General features: G+C 39.7%; 2 protein-coding genes across 3 annotated transcripts; one reads left to right on the forward strand and one right to left on the reverse strand.

Annotated features, from left to right (window-relative positions):
- Nucleotides 1–2,232: 2,232 nt before the first annotated feature.
- LOC145911142 (uncharacterized) lies at nucleotides 2,233–14,539 on the forward strand. 2 transcript variants are annotated; one of them, XM_082998392.1, is made up of 23 exons: nucleotides 2,233–2,404; nucleotides 2,826–2,941; nucleotides 3,264–3,398; nucleotides 3,717–3,864; nucleotides 4,013–4,128; nucleotides 4,247–4,352; nucleotides 4,618–4,763; nucleotides 4,922–5,007; nucleotides 5,625–5,714; nucleotides 6,302–6,518; nucleotides 6,839–6,973; nucleotides 7,293–7,440; nucleotides 7,589–7,704; nucleotides 7,823–7,928; nucleotides 8,196–8,341; nucleotides 8,502–8,587; nucleotides 9,192–9,281; nucleotides 9,869–10,110; nucleotides 11,479–11,640; nucleotides 11,821–11,927; nucleotides 12,152–12,277; nucleotides 12,509–12,726; nucleotides 13,191–14,539. In XM_082998392.1, the coding sequence occupies exons 1-23, from the start codon at nucleotides 2,308–2,310 to the stop codon at nucleotides 13,297–13,299; spliced, it is 3,048 nt and encodes a 1,015-aa protein (XP_082854518.1). In that variant the 5' UTR covers nucleotides 2,233–2,307; the 3' UTR covers nucleotides 13,300–14,539. The 2 variants fall into 2 exon arrangements, with proteins under 2 accessions (XP_082854518.1, XP_082854519.1); XM_082998393.1 differs by having other exon boundaries at nucleotides 12,509–12,716.
- A 2,843-nt stretch (nucleotides 14,540–17,382) lies between these two features.
- Nucleotides 17,383–23,190, reverse strand: LOC145910948 (uncharacterized). The gene is made up of 13 exons (XM_082998175.1): nucleotides 23,095–23,190; nucleotides 22,863–22,993; nucleotides 22,673–22,801; nucleotides 22,465–22,609; nucleotides 22,185–22,321; nucleotides 21,958–22,063; nucleotides 21,241–21,389; nucleotides 21,091–21,179; nucleotides 20,902–21,000; nucleotides 20,526–20,662; nucleotides 20,007–20,183; nucleotides 17,767–17,943; nucleotides 17,383–17,405 (listed from the first exon to the last, which is right to left on the reverse strand). Exons 1-13 carry the CDS (start codon nucleotides 23,174–23,176, stop codon nucleotides 17,383–17,385), a joined length of 1,581 nt encoding a protein of 526 aa, XP_082854301.1. The 5' UTR covers nucleotides 23,177–23,190.
- Between the last annotated feature and the right edge of the window lie 1,936 nt (nucleotides 23,191–25,126).

Genomic DNA, 25,126 nt, shown 5'->3' on the forward strand with positions numbered 1-25,126 from the left:
TTCACAATATTGCCTATTTCACGTGAATGTTAAAATGCCTTTCACGGATCACACGATTTGGTTCAGACAAATGTGTTGGCAGACCCGTGAACTTGTCTCGTTATAGCAAAATAGGCGTCTTGATGCTATGTAGGCTGGGACGCAACTAAATGGTACATTTTAAAGTTTTTTTCATGGTGAGTTTGGGATTTGCGTGTCTACCAAGGTGGCATACAGCAACTATCATCAAATAGAAGTGTTTTTTTCGTTTAAAACCGCTTGTCAATGCATCCAGCGCAGGGAAAGTCCGCGGCGTTGAATTAAGCGCAATTCAAGCGACCGCACTTACCACGTTCTCGTGATTCGGCATTTTCGTCGGAATATCGATGTTCAAATATCTTTCGCACTCCCAGAAATATTCAACGACCACATTGACGAACCGTATAACTTTATTGGTGATGTTCAACCTCTAATAAATACAGAACGCTGTTTTCATTTTTACAGGGATTTAAAACGATAGTTCATGCCAAGTAATTTTTAAAAGCCAAATCTAAAACACTGGCGAGTGGTCAAGTATTTTGCTCGTGATTATACCAAGCATTTTATCAATTCATGTGTTTTCTGATTTTTTTTTTTGGTAAACCAGGCTGCGCATTCGCAATGTATGTTTGTCGTGTTTTCGTTATGGAGATAATGAATTCTCTTTTAATGTTATAAGAGTACGATGCACGTGATTAAATTTATTGTGATTTCAAGTGAATCTTTTTTGACCACACCGGGATTTCCAAGCTATCCTGTACAAGAATTCCGATCAATTTTCTTACTTGATACACGGGTCGAGGGCATTGACCGATCAAAAAAACGTGAATCTTTTGTGATCCTCCTGACACTTCCTATGAGTTACGCTCCTGGTGTTAACTATGACTTGGAAAATTTAGACCTCGGTTGGTACAAAGTCGTGGTTCCAATGTGAGTAGCCCTCGCAACATACCCGCATGCCCTATGACGTCAATGAGGCATGTCACGAACCCTGGTGGCTCGCGAGAGGCGTGATCCGGTGTAGGTGTCCACTCGCTAGAAAAGAGGTTATCCCGGGCACATAAACATGAGTAGGTTGTAATGGCTAAATTATTTGTGCCACCTCTGCTCTGTAAACGTCAGTGAAGAGATTTTCGCCAGCGCTATCACTGGGGAAACGTATGCACCAGCGGTCCGATGAATGGCAGAGAGCTAAAACGGCTTGAGATTGGAAAACCTATAGCCTTTTGCTAAAACCGGTGTATTCAATTCGTACCTGTCATGCCACTTAAGCATAAATGCTTCACACTTAGATTTGGATAAAACCATACCTTAGATAATACATGTGGATTCCCCCCTGTTTTCTATCATACTCTATGTTTTTAACCGTGTAGCAATTTACATATCCACCACAGCGTATAACAACAGAGCTTGGCGCGCTTAGCTTTTCCAATACGCAAATGTTCGTTCACAACTTCACGCCTGATTCCAGGATCTGTCTCGTGAATGGTCGATGTGAGCGCGCTTTTCACGACTTTACCACATGCCCAGACTGCACGAGCCAAGCACGTACAACAGATTTAACTGTACAATGCGTTGTTGTGTCAGCAGTGTAATTGGCACCGGGCCATCGCTTGCCTAGCTCACATATCAATCAGCGATGCTTGTGGTGGTCCACCAAGGTGGTGCGATAACGCGTACGGGAGGAATAGCCTACCTTCTGCCCGTAATACCTCTAACTTGCTGCTAGGTTATTCGAATAGGAACGGTGCTTGGTTCTTCAGAATATTTTGATTTGTGTTATACAGTTGGTTGACTGTGCAGAACCAGGAATTTGTTTGGTCTTACAACAGGACTGCTTTTTATTTGGTTAAAAACTGAATATTTGAAAACCTGTTTTAACCAGGTTTGGAATTCCTTCGTACATGTAACTTTTAACCTTTAGTTATGAGATCAGTTGTAGGCCCGCACTGTTTTTCGTCATGGTAAAGTAATCGCAAAGCTCTTACAAACGCCCAAGGCCTTGCATGACGATCTAGCGCAAAACTCGTTTTCAGAGATGGTTATCGGCCGTATCGCAAATACGTGCCCTATGGAACAAAACATTGCAGAAACTACGTTTTGAAAGGCTTTGCAGCATCTTGTGTTGTCAAATGTATATATACACAAACATAATGACTTTTAGCTTCAAGGTGTTTTTGGAACTTACCATGAGATTGTTTATATACAGACGTGTGTAGTGTTTTTACATTGCAAACTGCCACGACTTCACAATTGTGCAATGCTGATTCGGTGAGCGAACGCAAGAAAATGACGTCACAAGGTTTTTGCGTGCTGATGACGTTGCTCGTCATTGCCTTTCAGAGCTTCAGCTTCGTCCAAGCTTCCGTGGACGCTGTGAACAAAGGTAGATATATTCTATATGGTTTCCACTGTCCTGATCAATTAAACCGAAACGCTTATTATATTGTCACCAGGATTGCCATATCGTCCTCATTTCTAAAATTTGGCTAAAATCCTTATTTTTTTATGCTCCAATGTTGTTAAAGTAAACAATGAAGGCGGTCATATAACTTTTCCAGTAATTTCTATTTTAAAATTAAAGGCAACCCTGTTTATCTTACATTTGTCACATGAACTTTATCTAACGTAGAGGGCGGCAAGGTTTTAGTGACACATAGCAACCAGATCGCTATGTGGTACTAGAAATGCCTTCGGTGTCAGAATATTTACTATAGAAGCCCATGCTACTTGGAAAAACATAGAAACACAAATTGATATGCACTGATCATTTTAAAGTAACTGATTGTTGTTGTTGCGTCCAATAGGTCAGGGCAACAGATCGTGTCCAGTACAGCTAACGATCACTGAAAATGTGCATAACGGCTGGCCGTTTAGCTTTAGCTGCGGGGACTACGTGAACTACGACTTTGATGAGTGGACTGTAAGTACATACTGTTCCTGTCTTAAGGGCGGTTACGTTTTTATACAATATCGGTATATTTCTGGGTGATAATATAACATAATCGACGCAATGTCACAATATGTTGCAGGATTGTGGTTGTGCAAATCGCACCACCTGTTAAGTGAACTCCTGGCTAATAATATAAACAACTCTTTTATCTTGAATAGTTGCTGTTCAAAGTTTTGGGCAAAAACACATTAAAGATGTACGTGTGCACAAAAGAATTGTCTAACAAATAAAAAATAAACGTCTCCAGGTATTAGGCCTTACTATGATTTAAATCATTTGTAACCCTTTTCAGTGCGTCGTGAGCGAGGCTTCGTCAGGCGAGGTAATCTTCAATGCCACCGAGGATACGTATTACATGTACGACGTGAAGCACTTTCTTCAGTCGGTGCACGAGAACCACAGCGACGTCTACTACCTCGACATTATAGTGAGTGATTGTTGTAACCGTGTGCAAGTTTCGTGTGGGAAATGTACACCTTTTGTTGACGAAGTTGGTGATTTTATGAGATATCCATCGTGTGTTTGCGGGAAAAATAGTGTTGAGGAAGCAGATCTAAAGATTTACGATGTTATTTCAAGCGCGTCGGCACAATAATTTTGGCAAAATCCGCAGCGGTTTGGTAATTCCGAAAACAAACCTTTAGGTGCGTTACCTGGTATCAAAATTCAAGTGAAAGCTTTCGGGAAATTATCATTATTATCCTGAGGGACCGTTTCCAATTTTAAACCCTGATTTCTGCTTCAGACCTCAGACGGGGGCTGCTCTCGTTACGTAATTCAGCTCAATTTCAGCGACGTCGAATACACAACTTGTAACGAATCCTTGGTTAGCGTCGAGCATTGGGATTCAGACACGGAAATCGGAAAACAAATCAAACTGCGCTGCATCAGTGGTAAGTTCCGTGAATTCTCTGTGCTTTAAATGTTCGAACTGCATTTGTACAAGAGATCGATTCTTCCAAATTTGCGCGTTATTTACTCCATACATTTGTGTTTCTATTTAAGCAATGTCTTTATATCTTTTAAACCAATATTCTACAGGCCCCGAAGATCCTTACCCCGTACATGCCAAGTATGAACACAATCACACTGTTATATGGCGGAGGAATTGTAGCGACGTGAACGTCACTGGTGCATGGATCGACGATACTAAGCAGGTTGGTGAATTCGCGTGTTCCCCCAAATAATCTTTTAGGAAATGTGGCACACCGTGGCATTGGCTCATGGAGAGTAAGTTACACTAAACAGTATCCTCTGACAGTCAGTGTGTTGCAGATGAACATTGACAAAATCGGCTACGAACATGCTGGGATCTACACGTGTTCGTTCGTCATCAACGGTCAAGAAAAGTTTCTGGCTCACCGAAAGATATGCGTCAAACGTAAGAAACCAGTTTTTTTTTATTCAAGCCGCGACTATAGAACCAGCCAAGCGATCAACACATTCGAATTTGCCTGCAAAAACTTGCGATCAAATCTAAATATAACTGGCTTTGTTGATTGAGTTTAACGAACGTTTGCAAAAACAAAATGCTCAAAATAAATTATACACCGGATGTTTAAATTTTTCATTATTGATGGTGCAATTTTTGATAATACCTAACTATAAAGTCAACAACTGTGTGACAAATCGGCCATTTTTTACAGCCATGGCTTCCACCGGACGCGTGGTATTAAAATGCGCTCAGAGAAATTTCCGGGTGAACATGGGCCAAAAGGTGCTGTTCGAATGTGTGATGGACATGGGTAACGGCTACACAAAAAATTTACAGCACTCTGTGAAATGGAAAAAGGTAGATTTGTTGTGTATTTTACAGAAATCTATTATTTTACGAACTGCCTTGTGCAGGCGGCATTCAGATTTTTTTTTTATTTTTTTTCTGCAGCGTTTCCTGTCCTTCCATAGACATTTATGGCCTGATCTAAATTTATAAAATTGTTCTCATTTCAGATGGTCGGGTCCAATGTCACCACGCTGTGTATGAACAACGCTCAAGAATTAACCGATGGCGTCGACCAGCGCATGCATTGCAAGTTGTAAGTGTTGACTTTTATACGTATTTATAACGAGCATGCGAACATAAAGTAAGAAAAAAAATGATTTGGATCAACTTCAATACTTTGGTTGGGATGCTGGTAAACCTAATATGTTAAATACGATAGTCGAGATCGCCAAGTAAAAAGGCTTTTGCAGTGGGGTGTGCGACAGCATTTCTGCATGTCCTGTCTGTTTGAAAAAAACAACAAGTAAATAGTCAAATTCTTTTGTAATAAAATGTTGGTGAGGTTGTTGGCAAGATGTTAAACTAGTTATAACTTTACCCTGTCAAACCACAAAGTCGTCTGCGTTAAATATATCTTTTGAAATGTCTCATGGTGATTGGTCGCTGTGATAACTTTGCATTAGTTAGTTCCAAATGTGATGTTCCATGAAAACTAGGAACTAACTTCTATTTTGTGTACATCGGCTGTGGTTGTGCAAATCATGCAACAGAAATAAAAAATTTCAAAGCAAGCAACTTATTTTGTCCCAACTCAAAACACGTAACACATTACCCGCCTAAAAGCTTATTTTCCGGCTTTATTGTTATTATTATCATTAATAATCGCGAATTTGATCGTGATTTACTCGTGACGCAACAAATCTTTTTCAGTGCAACTGACCCTCCTTGTTTTCTTCACGTTCCCACCGACGCAGAACTGGATGAGTCCCGTTTCATGACCACTGTGAAGTTTTGGATCGAGTAAGAATAGTTGTTACAATTACACTGGCGTATTAACTATCTAAAAATAATAATCTATTAAAAATTTCTGTCATATATAACTCACACATCATGCGCAAGTATACATCGTTTAAACAAATCTTGTTTCCACCAATTTTATGGTTTCGATGCCACATTGAGTACCTTTTTTGCTTTCGTTACATTATGTTATTATGGGTTTACAAGGTGTCGTCCATAATAACATAAGTACCTTTTTTGCAAAATGTAAAGAAAGCAAAGCTTTGAACTATCTTTAAACATCACAGCGAATCCATTCCCTTTGAAAATTTTTACAATAGCTAAACTCTTATGCAGCAAATTTAACAAGGTTTTATTTTGACCGACGCTTATCAGTTTTAGTCAAACCGTTTAAGTCGAAACGTTCGAAAAATTGAACCCCATAGTTCGGTTTGTAGCAACGTTATAGATTTTATAATACTTCCACCTGTATGTTTTAGTAACATTTTCTCACAATGTATACTTACCCTGAAAGGCGTGTTTTGCTTTTTATTTTTGTACTTTGCCCAACAATCTTGGTTTTGCTATTCGTTACTATGTGGTTTCCACAGCAATGTTAAGGCGAAGGATCTTGGCGAATACGTGGTTGCTGTTCGACAAGATCATGAGGTGGTCGCCAACGTTACTCTCCTTGTGGAACTAAATCGCGAGCCCCATGTGATCAGATCGTGTCCAGTACAGCTAACGATCACTGAAAATGTGCATAACGGCTGGCCGTTTAGCTTTAGCTGCGGGGACTACGTGAACTACGACTTTGATGAGTGGACTGTAAGTACATACTGTTCCTGTCTTAGGGCGGTTACGTTTTAATACAATATCGGTCTTTTCTGGGTGATAATATAACATAATCGACGCAATGTCACAATATGTTGCAGGATTGTGGTTGTGCAAATCGCGCCACCTGTTAAGTGAACTCCTGGCTAATAATATAAACAACTTTTTTATCTTGAATAGTTGCTGTTCAAAGTTTTGGGCAAAAAAACATTAAAGATGTACGTGTGCACAAAAGAAATGTCTAACAAATAAAAAAAATACGTCTCCAGGTATTAGGCCTTACTATGACATAAATCATTTGTAACCCTTTTCAGTGCGTCGTGAGCGAGGCTTCGTCAGGCGAGGTAATCTTCAATGCCACCGAGGATACGTATTACATGTACGACGTGAAGCACTTTCTTCAGTCGGTGCACGAGAACCACAGCGACGTCTACTACCTCGACATTATAGTGAGTGATTGTTGTAACCGTGTGCAAGTTTCGTGTGGGAAATTTAAACCTTTTGTTGACGAAGTTGGTGATTTTATGAGATATCCATCGTGTGTTTAAGGGGAAAATAGTGTTGAGGAAGCAGATCTAAAGATTTAGGATGTTATTTTTAGAGCGTCGGCACAATAATTTTGGCCAAAATCCGCGGCGATTTGGTAATTCCGATAACAAACCTTTAGGTGCGTTACCTGGTATCAAAATTCAAGTGAAAGCTTTCGGGAAATTATCATTATTATCCTGAGGGACCGTTTCCAATTTTAAACCCTGATTTCTGCTTCAGACCTCAGACGGGGGCTGCTCTCGTTACGTAATTCAGCTCAATTTCAGCGACGTCGAATACACAACTTGTAACGAATCCTTGGTTAGCGTCGAGCATTGGGATTCAGACACGGAAATCGGAAAACAAATCAAACTGCGCTGCATCAGTGGTAAGTTCCGTGAATTCTCTGTGCTTTAAATGTTCGAACTGCATTTGTACAAGAGATCGATTCTTCCATATTTGCGCGTTATTTACTCCATACATATGTTTTCCTATATAAGCAATGTCTTTTTATTTTTCAAACCAATATTCTACAGGCCCCGAAGATCCTTACCCCGTGCATGCCCAGTATGAACACAATCACACTGTTATATGGCGGAGGAATTGTAGCGACGTGAACGTCACTGGTGCATGGATCGACGATACTAAGCAGGTTGGTGAATTCGCGTGTTCCTCCTAATAATCTTTTAGGAAATGTGGCACACCGTGGCATTGGATCATGGAGAGTAAGTTACACTAAACAGGATCCTCTGACAGTCAGTGTGTTGCAGATGAACATAGACAAAATCGGCTACGAACATGCTGGGATCTACACGTGTTCGTTCGTCATCAACGGTCAAGAAAAGTTTCTGGCTCACCGAAAGATATGCGTCAAACGTAAGAAACCATTTTTTTTTTTATTCAAGCCGCGACTATAGAACCAGCCAAGCGATCAACACATTCGAATTTGCCTGCAAAAACTTGCGATCAAATCTAAATATAACTGGCTTTGTTGATTGAGTTTAACGAACGTTTGCAAAAACAAAATGCTCAAAATAAATTGTTTCACCGGATGTTTAAATTTTTCATTATTGATGGTGCAAGTTTGAATAATACGTAACTATAAAGTCAACAACTGTGTGACAAATCGGCCATTTTTTGCAGCCATGGCTTCCACCGGACGCGTGGTATTAAAATGCGCTCAGAGAAATTTCCGGGTGAACATGGGCCAAAAGGTGCTGTTCGAATGTGTGATGGACATGGGCAACGGCTACACAAAAAATTTACAGCACTCTGTGAAATGGAAAAAGGTAGATTTGTTGTGTATTTTACAGAAATCTATTATTTTACTAAACTGCCTTGTGCAGGCGGCATTCAGATTTTTTTTTATATTTTTTTTCTGCAGCGTTTCCTGTCCTTCCATAGACATTTATGACCTGATCTAAATTTGTAAAATTGTTCTCATTTCAGATGGTCGGGTCCAATGTCACCACGCTGTGTATGAACAACGCTCAAGAATTAACCGATGGCGTCGACCAGCGCATGCATTGCAAGTTGTAAGTGTTGACTTTTATACGTATTTATAACGAGCATGCGAACTTGAAGTAAGAAAAAAAATGATTTGGATCAACTTTAATACTTTGGTTGGGATGCTGGTAAACCTAATAAGTTAAATACGATAGTCGAGATCGCCAAGTAAAAAGGCTTTTGCAGTGGGGTGTGCGACAGCATTTCTGCATGTCCTGTCTGCTTGAAAAAAACAACAAGTAAATAGTCAAATTCTTTTGTAATAAAATGTTGGTGAGGTTGTTGGCAAGATGTTAAACTAGTTATAACTTTACCCTGTCAAACCACAAAGTCGTCTGCGTTAAATATATCTTTTGAAATGTCTCATGGTGATTGGTCGCTGTGATAACTTTGCATTAGTTAGTTCCAAATGTGATGTTCCATGAAAACTAGGAACTAACTTCTATTTTGTGTACATCGGCTGTGGTTGTGCAAATCATGCAACAGAAATAAAAAATTTCAAAGCAAGCAACTTATTTTGTCCCAACTCAAAACACGTAACACATTACCCGCCTAAAAGCTTATTTTCCGGCTTTATTGTTATCATTATTATAATTCGAATTGTTTACTCGTGACGCAACAAATCTTTTTCAGTGCAACTGACCCTCCTTGTTTTCTTCACGTTCCCACCGACGCAGAACTGGATGAGTCCCGTTTCATGACCACTGTGAAGTTTTGGATCGAGTAAGAATAGTTGTTACAATTACACTGGCGTATTAACTATCTAAAAATAATAATCTATTAAAAATTTCTGTCATATATAACTCACACATCATGCGCAAGTATACATCGTTTAAACAAATCTTGTTTCCACCAATTTTATGGTTTCGATGCCACATTGAGTACCTTTTTTGCTTTCGTTACATTATGTTATTATGGGTTTACAAGGTGTCGTCCATAATAACATAAGTACCTTTTTTGCAAAATGTAAAGAAAGCAAAGCTTTGAACTATCTTTAAACATCACAGCGAATCCATTCCCTTTGAAAATTTTTACAATAGCTAAACTCTTATGCAGCAAATTTAACAAGGTTTTATTTTGACCGACGCTTATCAGTTTTAGTCAAACCGTTTAAGTCGAAACGTTCGAAAAATTGAACCCCATAGTTCGGTTTGTAGCAACGTTATAGATTTTATAATACTTCCACCTGTATGTTTTAGTAACATTTTCTCACAATGTATACTTACCCTGAAAGGCGTGTTTTGCTTTTTATTTTTGTACTTTGCCCAACAATCTTGGTTTTACTATTCGTTACTATGTGGTTTCCACAGCAATGTTAAGGCGAAGGATCTTGGCGAATACGTGGTTGCTGTTCGACAAGATCATGAGGTGGTCGCCAACGTTACTCTCCTTGTGGAACTAAATCGCGAGCCCCATGTGATCAGCATCAACTACGTAATCCTTATCTGCCTCTTGTGTGTTGTCTTCTTGCTTCTAGTGATTCTTCTGCTCTTCTGGCAGCGCTTCTACATCTGCTTGTATTACAAAAGGACATTTGGCAATTACGCAACAGGTATTTTACGACTCATTTTGTACAAAATTTAATCCTAATATAATAGTAAAAGCGTAATGGTTGCATTTTGATCGATTGTACAAAAGTAGCTATTTTTTTCAAATTCAAAGCGCAACAACATATTGAAATAAATATGCATGGTGCCATTAATTTGAATTCGGTAAGCTGCCCACAGATGGCCACTTTCTCGATGAGACCGTATAGGTTAAAACAACATCCATCTGTATGCAGTTCACAGAACTTTAATTCATTGAAAAAAAAATTTTTTTGGCGAATTCCTTTTTGCGCACAAAATATGTTTGAATGTTACTGACAAACGGAGCGCTATTGTGCAAACAGTAAATCTATCCTGAGAAGACGTTTGAAAATTTAACATGATGACAAAGCTGAAAAGGTGTATTCCCAACAAAACGCCCGGCCATGTTGCGCCACGCACTCAAAACATCCAAACAAAATGGAGGCTGCGGGCGCATGCAGCAGCATTGTTTACAAAACTTTTACTCACCACGCTGCGACCGCTGTGCTCATCAAGGCAGCTTACCCCGATCTTAAACGAGCCTTTTCCGGACTGGCATCGTAAACCCAGGTTGTCCGGTGTGGCTATTAAGGTCCCCCAATGATGATTGCATCCGCGCGGCGCTCACCAAGCTGAAAGTCCCCCCAATGGTTTATTAATTATCGACGATGATGGGGCCCACCGCGAGCGTCCCGGTTCCGCAATCAATCAAGAATTAGGGCCTGCGCGGCGTCACTGACAGCCGCAACCGGTGTCGGCTCGCGTGAGGCGGAAAAAACATCGCTCAGGGTTATATTAGGATGCTGGAGCCTTCGTCCTGATCTCGGTGCTCAACAAAATGGCACTGGCATGTTTGTTTTAAAAACTTTCAAGTTTTTGTAAAGGTTTTACAAAAAAAAAGTTTAACAACAAAAATGTTGAAAAAAGTATGTCCTGATTTTTCGCTACAAGAGCCGTATTTGTCTAATTAATACACCTGCAAGCTTCGGTAACACACTGTCTGGTCTGTTGTTAAATCGTATATGTATTTGGAAGCATATTCGTCCAAAAAACAACAAGTGCAAACCCGAATGATTTTTTTGGGAATTCGACCCAAGATTTTAGAATTCGACTGAATGCAATCGTTGGACTGATACTGCATGCACATTGCATTCAAATAAGACTTTTGTTGTAAGAAATAAAAACACTGCGAGGGAGCTCGCAAAATTGTGTACGACGTTCGACACTGTTTAAAAATCCAAGCGTTATACGCGAAGGCCTGTATTCCTTTATTTCGATTTGTCATTCGCACTGGTTGATAGATCGCAACCTACATGATACCTCCCATAAAACTGTCACTTGTTTTCCTACAGACGACAAGAAATACGGAGCCTTCATTTCCTATCACTTCTCGACTGAGATGGACAAGTTTGCACAGCAGTTAACGCGGGATGCAACCGCTGCAACTATAGCTAACTTGGAGAGCCTCGGATATCGCGTTTACGATGAAAACCGGGACGGATATCTGAGCGAAAGTAAGTCGACTACAGGTTTAACGAGGTTGTAGGTTGATGGGGATCACAAATAAATTAACCAAGCTAGGTACATTTTCAAAATGTTTTAACTGTGAGCAGATCGTCATTCGTGATCGTTACCTAAATTCACGCAATTTGTCGTCTTTTGCTCTTTGTATTTCTGACGCGTCCTGTTTTCAGTGAGAGTCGACAGTTCGGTGAATGCGATGCGTTTGTGTCACCGCGTTGTGATTCTTCTCACTCCAGAGTACTTGAAAGATCACTGGAGCATCTTCTGTCTGCAGAAGGTAGAATCTAACATAGGTTACCGAAACCTTTAAAGGGGACAAATGATTAACGCGGTTTTCCATAACTAACAAACACAGTGACACATTGGTTGTCTTTTTTTAATATCACAAGCTTTCATGTTTTTACTAAAGTGCACTTTAAAATTGCTTTCTGCGTAGGCACAAATGCCCAAGTTCGTGTATAATTGTAAAGCTAGTTTTACGAGGGCTTTTCGAATTTTTAGGGCTTTCAAAACATGATCGACTCTAACTCGAAGTTAATATTTGTGATGATACCTGGAACAAGGGAATACATCCGACAGCATTCTGACGTCGACGAAACGCACAGAATGATAAGAAGGGCCATGAGGGTGTGTTTTAATGTTCTATTTTTTCCAAGGACCTTTGCAGTGCGATTGCCTGAAACGTTATTGTTAAGTAATGGCAAACATATTTGTAGCGACATATTTTTTAAACAGTTAGAAAATTCCCGTTGTGACAATTGCTTGGAATTGAAAAAAAATTTCGCTGTGTAACCAACCGCATTCTAATCCCTGAGTTACGGATGAAGGCTTTATACAAATTTATTTATCAACATTTAGCTCAACCACGCCATCCACTGGTCAAACACTCGAAGTTTCGACAAACGGCGTTTCAAGCACGAGCTCGAGTGGGCGATGCCCAAGCTCGCCACCCAGCGGTCGGTGCGCCACGAGTCGACGACGTCATCACTGCTGTCACAGCAATACGCCAACGGCTTTCATCGCACTATGAGTGTGGAGACCGAAGTTACGGAAGCTGGTTCGCCCAGTAAGTGGCGGTAAACATGCTTGCTTGCTTGCTTGCTTTTTGTTTGGTTTGATGGATACCAATGGTTGCTCGCTTGCTGCCTCCAACAGAGGTGTAATATAATTAACCTTAATAAAAGATTAATCGGAATGCTTATGTTTTATTTATCTGGTTAAATTGTATGGATCGAATGAAGTAATGTATCTAATTTTAAGCAAAGTATATTCAGCGACTTGATAATCATGAAAGCAAACGTGAACGATTTTAATATTTTTAACTGTGGCTGCTTTCACAGGTATGCTGTCTGCACGATTTTAGGAAGTTATTAGTTAGTTTCTATCGTTTTGTTGAAACAACGACCATCTAAAAATCAATAAAAAAATAGCTCACATTGATTGTGATGGTTAATTTAACTACGTTTAAAAAAATTTGTTTTTCGAAAAAAAAATGGTTATTGTATAAATCGATTGAAGTATAATCATTGTATTTTTACAGAGCCGACGGGGGAACAGTTTACGTGCTTTGTCATCGAGCCGGACACTTGCCCGTCGAACACATCACTATGACCTCATGTGACGTAATGGTCCCGACTAGGCCAAGCTAGCCTTGTGGAGCGAAATCGTATTTTGTGTGCAAACCGAAGCAGTAAAACAATCCGTGTCCGCAGGGTTGTCCCACCGCAGCCTTCTTTCAATCCTTTCTGTAGAAATTTGGAAAATACTGGCAACAACACTAACAGGCCGACACCTTCTTCTGAATTTTTTTAGCATATTCGAATATGATAAAACGACTTTGTATACCCTGGGTACGTGCCTTTCTGTGGGGCTCGAGGCAACGACGGTCCACCATCTATACAGTATTATGCGGTAATTGTTTATTGTTCCGCTTCTTTGCATAATCCGCGGCAGTACTTTCTAACGTGCCCGCACCGAGCATTTCAACACTGTATCGACCCCTTTTCCTCGGTTTTGTTGATTTATGCTCTCCTGGGAAGGGAGTCACACATTGTGTTCCAATCTAACCCACATCTGAACAACTCTTGCCGTTCCTGAACTCAAACGCAAAAAATCTGGCGTCAGGCGGAAGCCTGTGACGTCACCACGCCGCCACCCCTCACAGCGCAATTTGGTGCAAAATCCCGTGCGTCACCATTCAAAATATTCACCCCCGAATTCTCTGGCAACTTTAGATTCCTGTACCTTTCGCCCATGGTACCGTTATTGCTAAGGGAAAAGCCCCCTTTCTGTGCTTCCATTGTCTGTATTTCGCCTACACGCTTAAAGGTACGAAAACGTGTGCGTTTGCTGGCAGCCTATGCGACCTGCACGGACGTTCGTTGCCTGTTCGAGATCTTCCATACTTTCTTGGCGTACATTTTTTTACTTCGCCCGCCTTATCTTGCACTGGCATTGTGTTTTTAGAACTGTTTTAATTCGTCTATCGTCTTTTCTTCGCAAAGCCTGTTCTCGGAAAATAGCGATTGTGACTCCTAATCAGTTAATAATTGTGAAATAATTGTGACTCCTAATCAGTTCAAAACACGTTCCGTCCCAACACAACTTCATTTAATTTCTTGGATCCTTAAAAGCTGATTTCTTTTATCCCCACCCAGCTTTCACCGCTTGGTTTCAGACGTCATTGCATATCGACAAAGTTTTCGGCAAATATTATTTTGGTCCGTGCGCTTTAACCGGTGGGGAGGAGTTGTTTTTTTTTGTTATACTTTTCAATTCCCGTTTGTAATTCGAATTTAAGATAAGGTGTCCGAAAAAGTGTGAGCCACTGAATGAATCCTGGGTGAGCTCGACGACCAGTCAAGGTGTATCTCATGTCAAGACGTGCATCATACCAACCCCCTTTTGTTTGATTTTGTTGCCTGATACCATTCTTGGGGCATATACTCCTTTTAATTGAAGCACCGAAGCATATTATGTGCCCCATTTTTAGTGATTTTAAATGTTACTTGCGAAAAGTAGAAGCGTTCCGCCTACCCCCAAAGTTCAAAATATGCTGCAGTTGTATTTTGAAACGCCTTAAACTTTTAAAAACAAATTTCAATCATTCAAGTTGACATAGCGATTGCGTTGCATGCCTAGGCCGTACCGACATTGTGGTCACCGTTTAAGCAAGTTACTCCTTTCCTCTTTTCAAGCATCAGGTGTCGCCTCCGTTTCATCGTTTCAAGTGTTTTCCCACGGGTGTTTGTAAATAAACTTCGAGTTTCTACATTCAACTTCTGATCGTTTTGTAGGAAAGTGGTGGCAAAGCCCCAGAAATGAAGTGTGCTTTGAAATATAGGATCACTATGCTTGCTTTCGAAGGCTTTGCAAACATGGCTCATAGAAAAATAACATGGAGCTGGTCGGATAATAACAACATAAATACCCCAGAAAGTCCACAAGAGTACAGTTTTGTTTCTGTTCGGTTGCAAGACGCAGTCACACACTCGTGAAGCCACTTAACAGTTACCAATGCGGGGTCGACCTGTTGTTCAGCTAAATCAGCAACAGCATTGCTTTAATCGTGGAAATGAAAGTCAGATCTGTGAAGTTACTGGCCAACAAGATCCGTTTCAAGCTTAACTGTGTTCACCCTTAATGTAAGGTTGGTAATTAACTTACTGTCGGACTGAGTAGGTTATAGACTCACTTTGGCAATCAAGTGCAGCAAGTCAGAATCTAATAAAACACATACTAGCCTCATTCACGTGACAACAGTTCGTCGATTATTTGCCCGGCCTGCTGCTATTTCTGCCTTGCTGCACTCGCTTGGGCGGTTGTGTTGCGTCAGGCCAAGTGCTTTAAGGCAGATTAGCGATTTGTCCAGCATTATGCGTTAAAATTTCCGACTCTCTATGGGTCGTTGATATATTTCTTTGAAGTGAACATAAAATAACTTGTTTTTTTCACTCAGAATAATTATGTTACTGTCAACTGCAGTGCGGCCACTAAAAGATGCAAAGCATGAAGTTGTATTTATTACAAAACACCTAGAAATACAGTTGTTGTGTCTCAATACCTGGTTGTTGCACATATGCCTCATAAGCAAATTAGTTAGTGTTGTAGAACCAAATTGTGAAATTTTGCAAGCCAGGCTGAAGTGCCCTGTTTTAAATAGCATCTGTGTCATAGAGCCAGAGCAGAGCTCTTCAACCTGGGTTTCGCGTTGCCCTAATGTTCCAGGAAGCACTGCCAGGGGTCCTTCAACTTTCGTCCGACTCCTTCACCCGGATGTTATTAAACATCGTCATTATATTTAACGTCATTTAAAATATCCCTCTAGCTCCACCACACGGATATTATTTTAAATAGACTTCTATCTCCATCATGCGTAAGTTATTTAAAATAGTCCTCTAGCTCCACCACACGGATGTTATTTAAAAGTCCTCTAGCTTCATCACGCGGGTGTTATTTTGAATAGTCCTCTAGCTCCACCACACGAATGTAATTTTAAATGCTCCTCCAGCTCCAACATGCGGATGTTATTTAAAAGTCCTCTAGCTCCACCACATGGATGTTATTTAAAATAGTCCTCAAGCTCCACCACACGGATTCTATTTAAATTAGTCCTCTATTTTTCAACGCTGATTCCTCTATTTTCAACTCTGATAACTTTGCAAAATGATGTGACGTAAGACAGGTGGTCCGAAAAAAACAGGTTCACAAAAAGGGGTCCGCGCCCAAACAAGTTTGGAAAACCTTGTGGTCTATTTTGAATAACATTCGCGTGGTTAAGTTGAAGAAATATTTTAAACAACATCCGTATGGTAGATCTAGAGGACTATTTTAAATAACATCCGTGTGGTGAAGCTAGAGGATTATTTTTAATAATATCTGTTTAAATTCTGTGCCAATGCAAAAACTTACATGTATATAGCATAATTTTGTGAACTGAAGGGGCGTTTCGCCGCCGCGATCGCACTTAAATCCATTCCTTATTTTATCAGTTTACAAAATCGTCTGATGCCCTCAACAACCTGTAACAGAAAGCATTTGCAAACCTTCAAGTCTTTAAAACGTTCCGTGCCTTCAAAACAAACAAGCAAATAGGCTTCAATGTTGAAACGTTATGTACAGGTTTCATTACATAGCGCAAAGTAACCCACATGAGCCTGTTGTGATTCTTGTTATCACCCAGAAATGGCACAGCAAAATTGTAATTCGAATAAAGAGAAAGAAGAGTCATTGCACTATGGTCACGTATAGGAAATCGGCCTGTTATTTGACCAAGTAAAACCCATTTTAGGCGTACTCAATGCCTCATTACATCATGATGTATTTTCTTTTAGTATAAGATTCAAACTGTAAAAGACCAAAACATTAATTAGCGTGTGCTGGGTACTTTTATTTCCGCATAAATGTTCAAAACTGGCAAGAACGCAAAGTTGAAGGATTCACGACAACACAAAGAAACTTAAAACCAAATAAATACACGAGATTAATTGGTGACTTCCTCGCATGCAAATTAACTCGATGGGATCCGAGAAACAAAGATATGTTCATCGCAACTGATATGGAACCAAAACACGACAAAGGTAACATTAAAATGGATTGCACTATGTGTTGCGGATAGTTTTCATTTACCAACTGTCAAGTGTGCAAACGAATGTTCATTTGGTACTAGTCCTCGACAAAACGACGACTTCACCCTTTTTACAAACGTAACAAAAACCTTAACAACACTGAGATCAGGGTAAAAAGCCAAGGTCGTCTGAAACAACAAAAATACGAATTAATTGTGTTCAGAAGAAACTACGTAGATAGGCAAAATAACGTGTTACTTAGGACAATGTACTGGGACGTAAACGAATGTAGTTTCTTTGTATCTTAGTCTTAGTAAATAAAAATAGTAAGGGTTTAAACTAAAGTTTTCATTTAAAGTAGAAAATGAGAAAACTTCAAATTTGAATTTAAAAGATGCGTTTCAAACACGCTTAGAACGTAAAAAAATATGTTGTTAGTTTCACTTTTCACGAGGCAAACGCAATTGCTAATTTTCGCACGTCGTTTCAATGCAATTTCACAACTTAAATATCACACTTAAACATATAAGAACTCCATTTATTCCCAACCTGGCGATCCGACCTCAGTGGTTGCGGTTGCTGTGCTTAGAAATCTATCTACCCCCGTGGGATGGATTCCAAAGCCTGAATCAGATGAGATGCTGCTCTTTAACCGATCCCTACTTGGTAGAGGGATTTGAATCTCTTGGTCGGAGAAGGTGGACTCCAGACTCCTTTCCTTCTTTCCTGGAATTTATTGTTCGCTTAAAGGCACTTGATTTGAGTAAGTCCGTGGTTATGTCCCATTATAATACAGCATACACAAGCTTAAGAAATAAAATCCTGTGCATCAAAATGTTTGGTAATGAATTTCTGGAACTTATCTTTTAAACATTTAAACCTCTGCAGAATCCATCCGATTGGTGACAATGATTATGGGAACATACCAAAGTTTGACATAGGACATGAACGCATACGAACCTGCATTATATCCCCCACCACAATACTTCGTCCAGTAGAAAACCAAAGCAAAGCGAAATATCCATAGAAGAAATAGAAAAACCAGAAGCAATACCGCAATGCCTATACCCACACCCAGGTAAATTAGTTTGTCCTCTACGACCGTCCTTTCATCCAGGTTTACAGCTATGTTGTGATATATCTTTCTGCCCGAAGCTGCTTCGTACCACACCGAATAAACGCCAAGGTCGTGGGTTTGTATATTGCTGCAATAAGTTAGATGATTAAGTTAGATGACAATAAGTTAGATGACAAGCTCCACCACACGGATTCTATTTAAATTAGTCCTCTATTTTTCAACGCTGATTCCTCTATTTTCAACTCTGATAACTTTGCAAAATGATGTGACGTAAGACAGGTGGTCCGAAAAAAACAGGTTCACAAAAAGGGGTCCGCGCCCAAACAAGTTTGGAAAACCTTGTGGTCTATTTTGAATAACATTCGCGTGGTTAAGTTGAAGAAATATTTTAAACAACATCCGTATGGTAGATCTAGAGGACTATTTTAAATAACATCCGTGTGGTGAAGCTAGAGGATTATTTTTAATAATATCTGTTTAAATTCTGTGCCAATGCAAAAACTTACATGTATATAGCATAATTTTGTGAACTGAAGGGGCGTTTCGCCGCCGCGATCGCACTTAAATCCATTCCTTATTTTATCAGTTTACAAAATCGTCTGATGCCCTCAACAACCTGTAACAGAAAGCATTTGCAAACCTTCAAGTCTTTAAAACGTTCCGTGCCTTCAAAACAAACAAGCAAATAGGCTTCAATGTTGAAACGTTATGTACAGGTTTCATTACATAGCGCAAAGTAACCCACATGAGCCTGTTGTGATTCTTGTTATCACCCAGAAATGGCACAGCAAAATTGTAATTCGAATAAAGAGAAAGAAGAGTCATTGCACTATGGTCACGTATAGGAAATCGGCCTGTTATTTGACCAAGTAAAACCCATTTTAGGCGTACTCAATGCCTCATTACATCATGATGTATTTTCTTTTAGTATAAGATTCAAACTGTAAAAGACCAAAACATTAATTAGCGTGTGCTGGGTACTTTTATTTCCGCATAAATGTTCAAAACTGGCAAGAACGCAAAGTTGAAGGATTCACGACAACACAAAGAAACTTAAAACCAAATAAATACACGAGATTAATTGGTGACTTCCTCGCATGCAAATTAACTCGATGGGATCCGAGAAACAAAGATATGTTCATCGCAACTGATATGGAACCAAAACACGACAAAGGTAACATTAAAATGGATTGCACTATGTGTTGCGGATAGTTTTCATTTACCAACTGTCAAGTGTGCAAACGAATGTTCATTTGGTACTAGTCCTCGAGAAAACGACGACTTCACCCTTTTTACAAACGTAACAAAAACCTTAACAACACTGAGATCAGGGTAAAAAGCCAAGGTCGTCTGAAACAACAAAAATACGAATTAATTGTGTTCAGAAGAAACTACGTAGATAGGCAAAATAACGTGTTACTTAGGACAATGTACTGGGACGTAAACGAATGTAGTTTCTTTGTATCTTAGTCTTAGTAAATAAAAATAGTAAGGGTTTAAACTAAAGTTTTCATTTAAAGTAGAAAATGAGAAAACTTCAAATTTGAATTTAAAAGATGCGTTTCAAACACGCTTAGAACGTAAAAAAATATGTTGTTAGTTTCACTTTTCACGAGGCAAACGCAATTGCTAATTTTCGCACGTCGTTTCAATGCAATTTCACAACTTAAATACCACACTTAACCATATAAGAACTCCATTCATTCCCAACCTGGCGATCCGACCTCAGTGGTTGCGGTTGCTGTGCTTAGAAATCTCTCTACCCCCGTGGGATGGATTCCAAAGCCTGAATCAGATGAGATGCTGCTCTTCAACCGATCCCTACTTGGTAGAGGGATTTGAATCTCTTGGTCGGAGAAGGTGGACTCCAGACTCCTTTCCTTCTTCCCTGGAATTTATTGTTCGTTTAAAGGCACTTGATTTGAGTAAGTCCGTGGTTATGTCCCATTATAATACAGCATACACAAGCTTAAGAAATAAAATCCTGTGCATTAAAATGTCTGGTAATGAATTTCTGAAACTTATCTTTTAAACATCTAAACCTCTGCAGAATCCACCCGATTGGTGACAATGGTTATGGGAATATACCCAAGTTTGTCATAGGACATGAACGCATACGAACCTGCATTATATCCCCCACCACAATACTTCGTCCAGTAGAAAACCAAAGCAAAGCGAAATATCCATAGAAGAAATAGAAAAACCAGAAGCAAAACCGCAATGCCTATACCCACACCCAGGTAAATTATTTTGTCCTCTACGACCGTCCTTTCATCCAGGTTTACAGCTATGTTGTGGTATATCTTTCTGCCCGAAGCTGCTTCGTACCACACCGAATAAACGCCAAGGTCGTGGGTTTGTATATTGCTGCAATAAGTTAGATAAATGGTTACAGCACGTTTTCAACTGGCGTGTGAAGAATATTTTACATAAGGGTGAAACCTTATTGCAATATTACAAGCAAACAATCATTCATGGTCGGTGACACGTGATATACGGATTGGGATTGAAAGAAATCTATGGGGTAAAATTTTGGTTTTGTATGCGCGTTGGTTGTGAATGTCTGAAACTGGGAATTGATGCTTTAAAACAGTATTGACACCTACATTAAGTTTAAAGTAGCAACGACATATTCCTCCTCGCTTTTCAACTGGTCTGGGGTCGGTGGAGTTCTGAAACACCTTTCATTTGGCTGATAAAGATGTCTGCATGAATTATGTGCAGTGTTTAAAAATACGGACACGTTTAGACTAAAAAACACATTGAAAAAATAAAACAGAATTTACAGCCCTTACCTAATGCAGGTATGTTGACTGCCGTTGCCATTAAAAGTATTCAGTTTGTCCGGAATAGTGTTGATACATTCGAAGTTGTTGTCCTTTGACTGCGCAAAGACGACGTTACTGTGTTACCTGCCGAATTCTAATTATACCGAGCATTCTAACCTTATTCCAGTACGTTGCAATCATTTTGTTTTGAACAACACCTATGCCCACTGCTATTGAGCAGTTGATAGTGAGGTTGGAACCCAGCGTTGGGACCAAGTACGCAGATTTGCTGCACTTTATTAGGGGTTGCTCTTTTATAATCCGAGCTACAAAAAAGAAAAATATGATTGTTGATACTTGTGCTGTTTTTCTGTGATAAAGAATGGCATTATTGTTTAAAAGATTGATCAAAAATTATTTTCCTCGGGAGTCGTAGGACCTTTGCTTCAAACCGCAGTTGGGTTTATATTATCCCTCCCCACAACACACCTTTTGCTCTTTAGCCATGCATATACATACCCTCTATCAACCACACACAAAAACCGCCATGAAAAGCGCAGGAGTAAGCACTAGAGGCGTAAAGAGACGACGATAAAAAATATGTAACAATTACATTTGGTAAAACGCAGTTCATCAAAACCCAGCGAATATATTAAGCAAATGACGGTGTATAGTCACCACAAAGTGGAAGTCTTTGCCTGGCCGTTTGGTCGACAAAGTCGTCTAAACGTCACACGAAGCTGCACTGATGAGACCTTATAGGTCGAGACAGTGGCCATCTCTCAGAGGCTTACTGAAATCATATATTATTGGCTCCACTTGCTTATATAAATCAACGTAGTGTTTGTTTTTATATTTTTACGAAATGTTTTGAACATTTTTGCGCAAACTCACCTCCAACACAAAGTCCGCGCGAGCGAACGAATCGGGTTTTTCCCTTGTACGTCACAGCACAAGTGTAAACTCCCACATCATTGGTATGAACTTGTTGAAAGTTGATCTGGATAACAACATTTTAATCAAAAATGTTTTCCGGTGCGCAGCCTTACCACGAACATTTAAACAGATGTGTTTAGACAAAACATTTCAAACAAATTTTGTAACGAGCCTTTTATTTTTACCTGCTCAAATATTTTGTTCCTCCGCAAAGTCAATTCTGTGTTGTTTGGAAGGGTCGAGTTGCAGTTGCGAAGCCACTGTACTGTGAAGTTGTGCTTCTTTTTGTCCAGCACCACCTTGTGGTCAATTTCGCTTAAAGCTGAAATCGTCGATTAAAATTTAAAAAAAGCCATTAAATTTTTCAATTGAAATATTTTTCGGCAAACAGCGCATGTTTGCACAATCTTAATTTTTTGACGGAGCGTTGAAAAGCAACAGGAAAAAGACCTCAAAATGACTTACACTGACAAGGGAGGGAAGTGAAAGCGCCGTTTGCAGCTTCAAACCATTTTACTTTGTTTGGATCGGAAAACTCCTCGCACGTCTCGCTCGGGTCGGTGACGTGTAATCTCACGTCATACAACTCACACTGGCCTTTGTTCATAAGCTGTAAAATTCAACAAAGAGAAAATTTTCTGCGAGTTTTCATTTTGCTAACACGCACTCTTACCGTTGTGTATACGGAATAATGCGAGTCTTTATGTATATCTGGGATGAGGAAGGCCAACATGTGCGAACCGTAGAGTGATGAAGTTTGACTAAAAACAACCATGCCCGTGTCCTCGTTGGTGACATTGATCTGGACATGAAAAAAATCAATGAGTATTTGTAAATGTGTGCATTCGACAAGAAAGTGTTACCTGTATTCGATCTGCATACCCCCCGCTTCTATAAAACGACTGGATGTAATCTATAGCCGAAATCTCGTAGGGCCAACCGGCATGGACATTCAAAGTTTTGTTGTAGCGTTTACAATTCATGGCGGCAACATCTAATTAATCAAAAATAACAAATAATGTTTGAAAGAAGTAAAAAAAACAAAAAAACAAGCGATTAAAAACTACAAAACATCGAGGGAGAAGGTACACTTACCTTGTTTCATTGCAAGACTCGATGTCGCGCCCAGTGTAACCAACACAAGTCCGACACATAAACAAAAAAGCGATATGTCCATACTTGACTAATGCTAGAAGGAGCCAATGAAGAAATACACGTTGTAGGGTGATTTGCACAAAATGCTTGTTTATTCAAAGCATGTTTGATAAGACACAACACGGTTTAAAACGTCGCACATTTAAATAGACGCGTTCACCGCATTTGTCACGTATGTAGATACGTTGACATCGAGACGACCCCTAATACCACCCCGGTACAAATAGGTCACAATCAAAACAGCCTTGCTTCTGCAATTCAAAATACGCAAAAAAACGAGTAATGCGGTTTAGCCGCGAAAGTAGGAGATCTACAACCGGCCGTAGGAAGGTTTCCGTGGTTGCTACCGTCCTTGTAAATTAAAAAAACAAACATAGAATAAGCAAGCACACACACCGTTGGGAGGCCTTCTCCAAATGTAGGCTTTCGCTAACTTAGCAATTGTGTCCTCATTCATTTTCACTATCAATGACTACTTTCTTAGAGAACGTATTTTTTAAAAAAACAAACTGACTGATGAAGGTTTTACTTGTCTGATTTAAACTTCATTCCTGTTTTAAATCCTTGTGAACAACCCGAATTAAAACCCCTAAATGACTCGGTGACATTTTTCACGTACGAAAACACTGTTGTTACATGGCTTGGACTATTATGGAACCAAGTACCCAACTCTAGAAAACTTCTATGGTTGCCTAATAAGTGCGCGTTCCCGAGCGTTTGATTTTTCCAGCGAATTGCCTAAAAATCCCTGATTTAATTTCGTCTCCATTTGAACAATCTTTCATGAAACGGAAGTTATTAATGCCCCGACTGAAAAGTGTTTTCCGTTTGCGGCTGCTCGGCTGACGCAGCAGTTTCGTCTGATTGTTGCTTGTGCACGCTTTATATATGCGTTTAAGTGACGTAAGAGACCCGTGCGACCTTTCGGCCCGTTGAAGGAAAGCCGCAAAACACGGGAAAGTTTACAAGCGTCATCACCAAATTAGCGGCGTTAAGACTGATGGGTCACTTTTTTGCATTCAGGCGGTGATTAAGCACAAATCTCTAGGATTTTGCGTCTCGAAAATTTTTTTGCGGCGAAATTTCCCTCAAGTTTTAATGACACCAAATTTCTTCGCATTGTTGCCACGATTCGATTTGACAACGGAATTTTCTTGAATTTACCTTGAGCCAATTACCCTCATTGGCACAAAACAGTGGCATAGTAGTACAAAACGCATTAAGGAAATCCCCGTATGCAATTAAACTGTTTGAATGCAAATTTGTGGACTCTTTGCATACTTGAATTTCATGTTGCATAAAAGCACCACAAAACCATAGTTTCCAAATGACGCAAAACTCTTGCATGATTGATGCTACAGGATCTTATAGCAGAAAATTCGTAAATGACACTCGAAACTTTATTTAAAGAAACAACGGCCCAACGAAAGCTTTACGGCCAAGCGAAATAACCATTATAAACGCACAAGTCTTTGCTCTGAATGCGCGCAGGGACAATGGAGATATATAGCTGGGTCAAAATGCTGCGTAATTGTGTGACGAACCCAAGGAGTTTTGGGTGTGACATTACTATGTGGGGCTTTACGGGGAATTTCGTTCATGATATAGCACGAACTTATAGCTGTTAGTTTGGCAGTGCGCTTTTAATAACTTCCTTAACCCATCACTCAATACAAAAAGGCATGCGACTTGCTTGCGCATACTGTAGTATTGCACTTTGCACGTTTGGAAGCAGGGGTGAGGCAATTAGAGACAACACGAACTGTGTCAAGTCTGTCGGGGATGCAGTGTGTGAAACAGAAATTTTTATGTATCCTATGACTAATGTAAGTCGTTGGGCAAAAAATTTTTCAACATCATGACTACGTTGAAAATACCTATATTACAAACGTGTGAGGGCAATTAAAACTTTTGCTGCCTATCTTCTCATATTAGTTATTGTTTAGTAAACTAATTCGACGTACTTAATATT

This window comes from Ascidia mentula, chromosome 8, assembly GCF_947561715.1.
Source record: "Ascidia mentula chromosome 8, kaAscMent1.1, whole genome shotgun sequence".
NCBI lineage: Eukaryota > Metazoa > Chordata > Ascidiacea > Phlebobranchia > Ascidiidae > Ascidia > Ascidia mentula.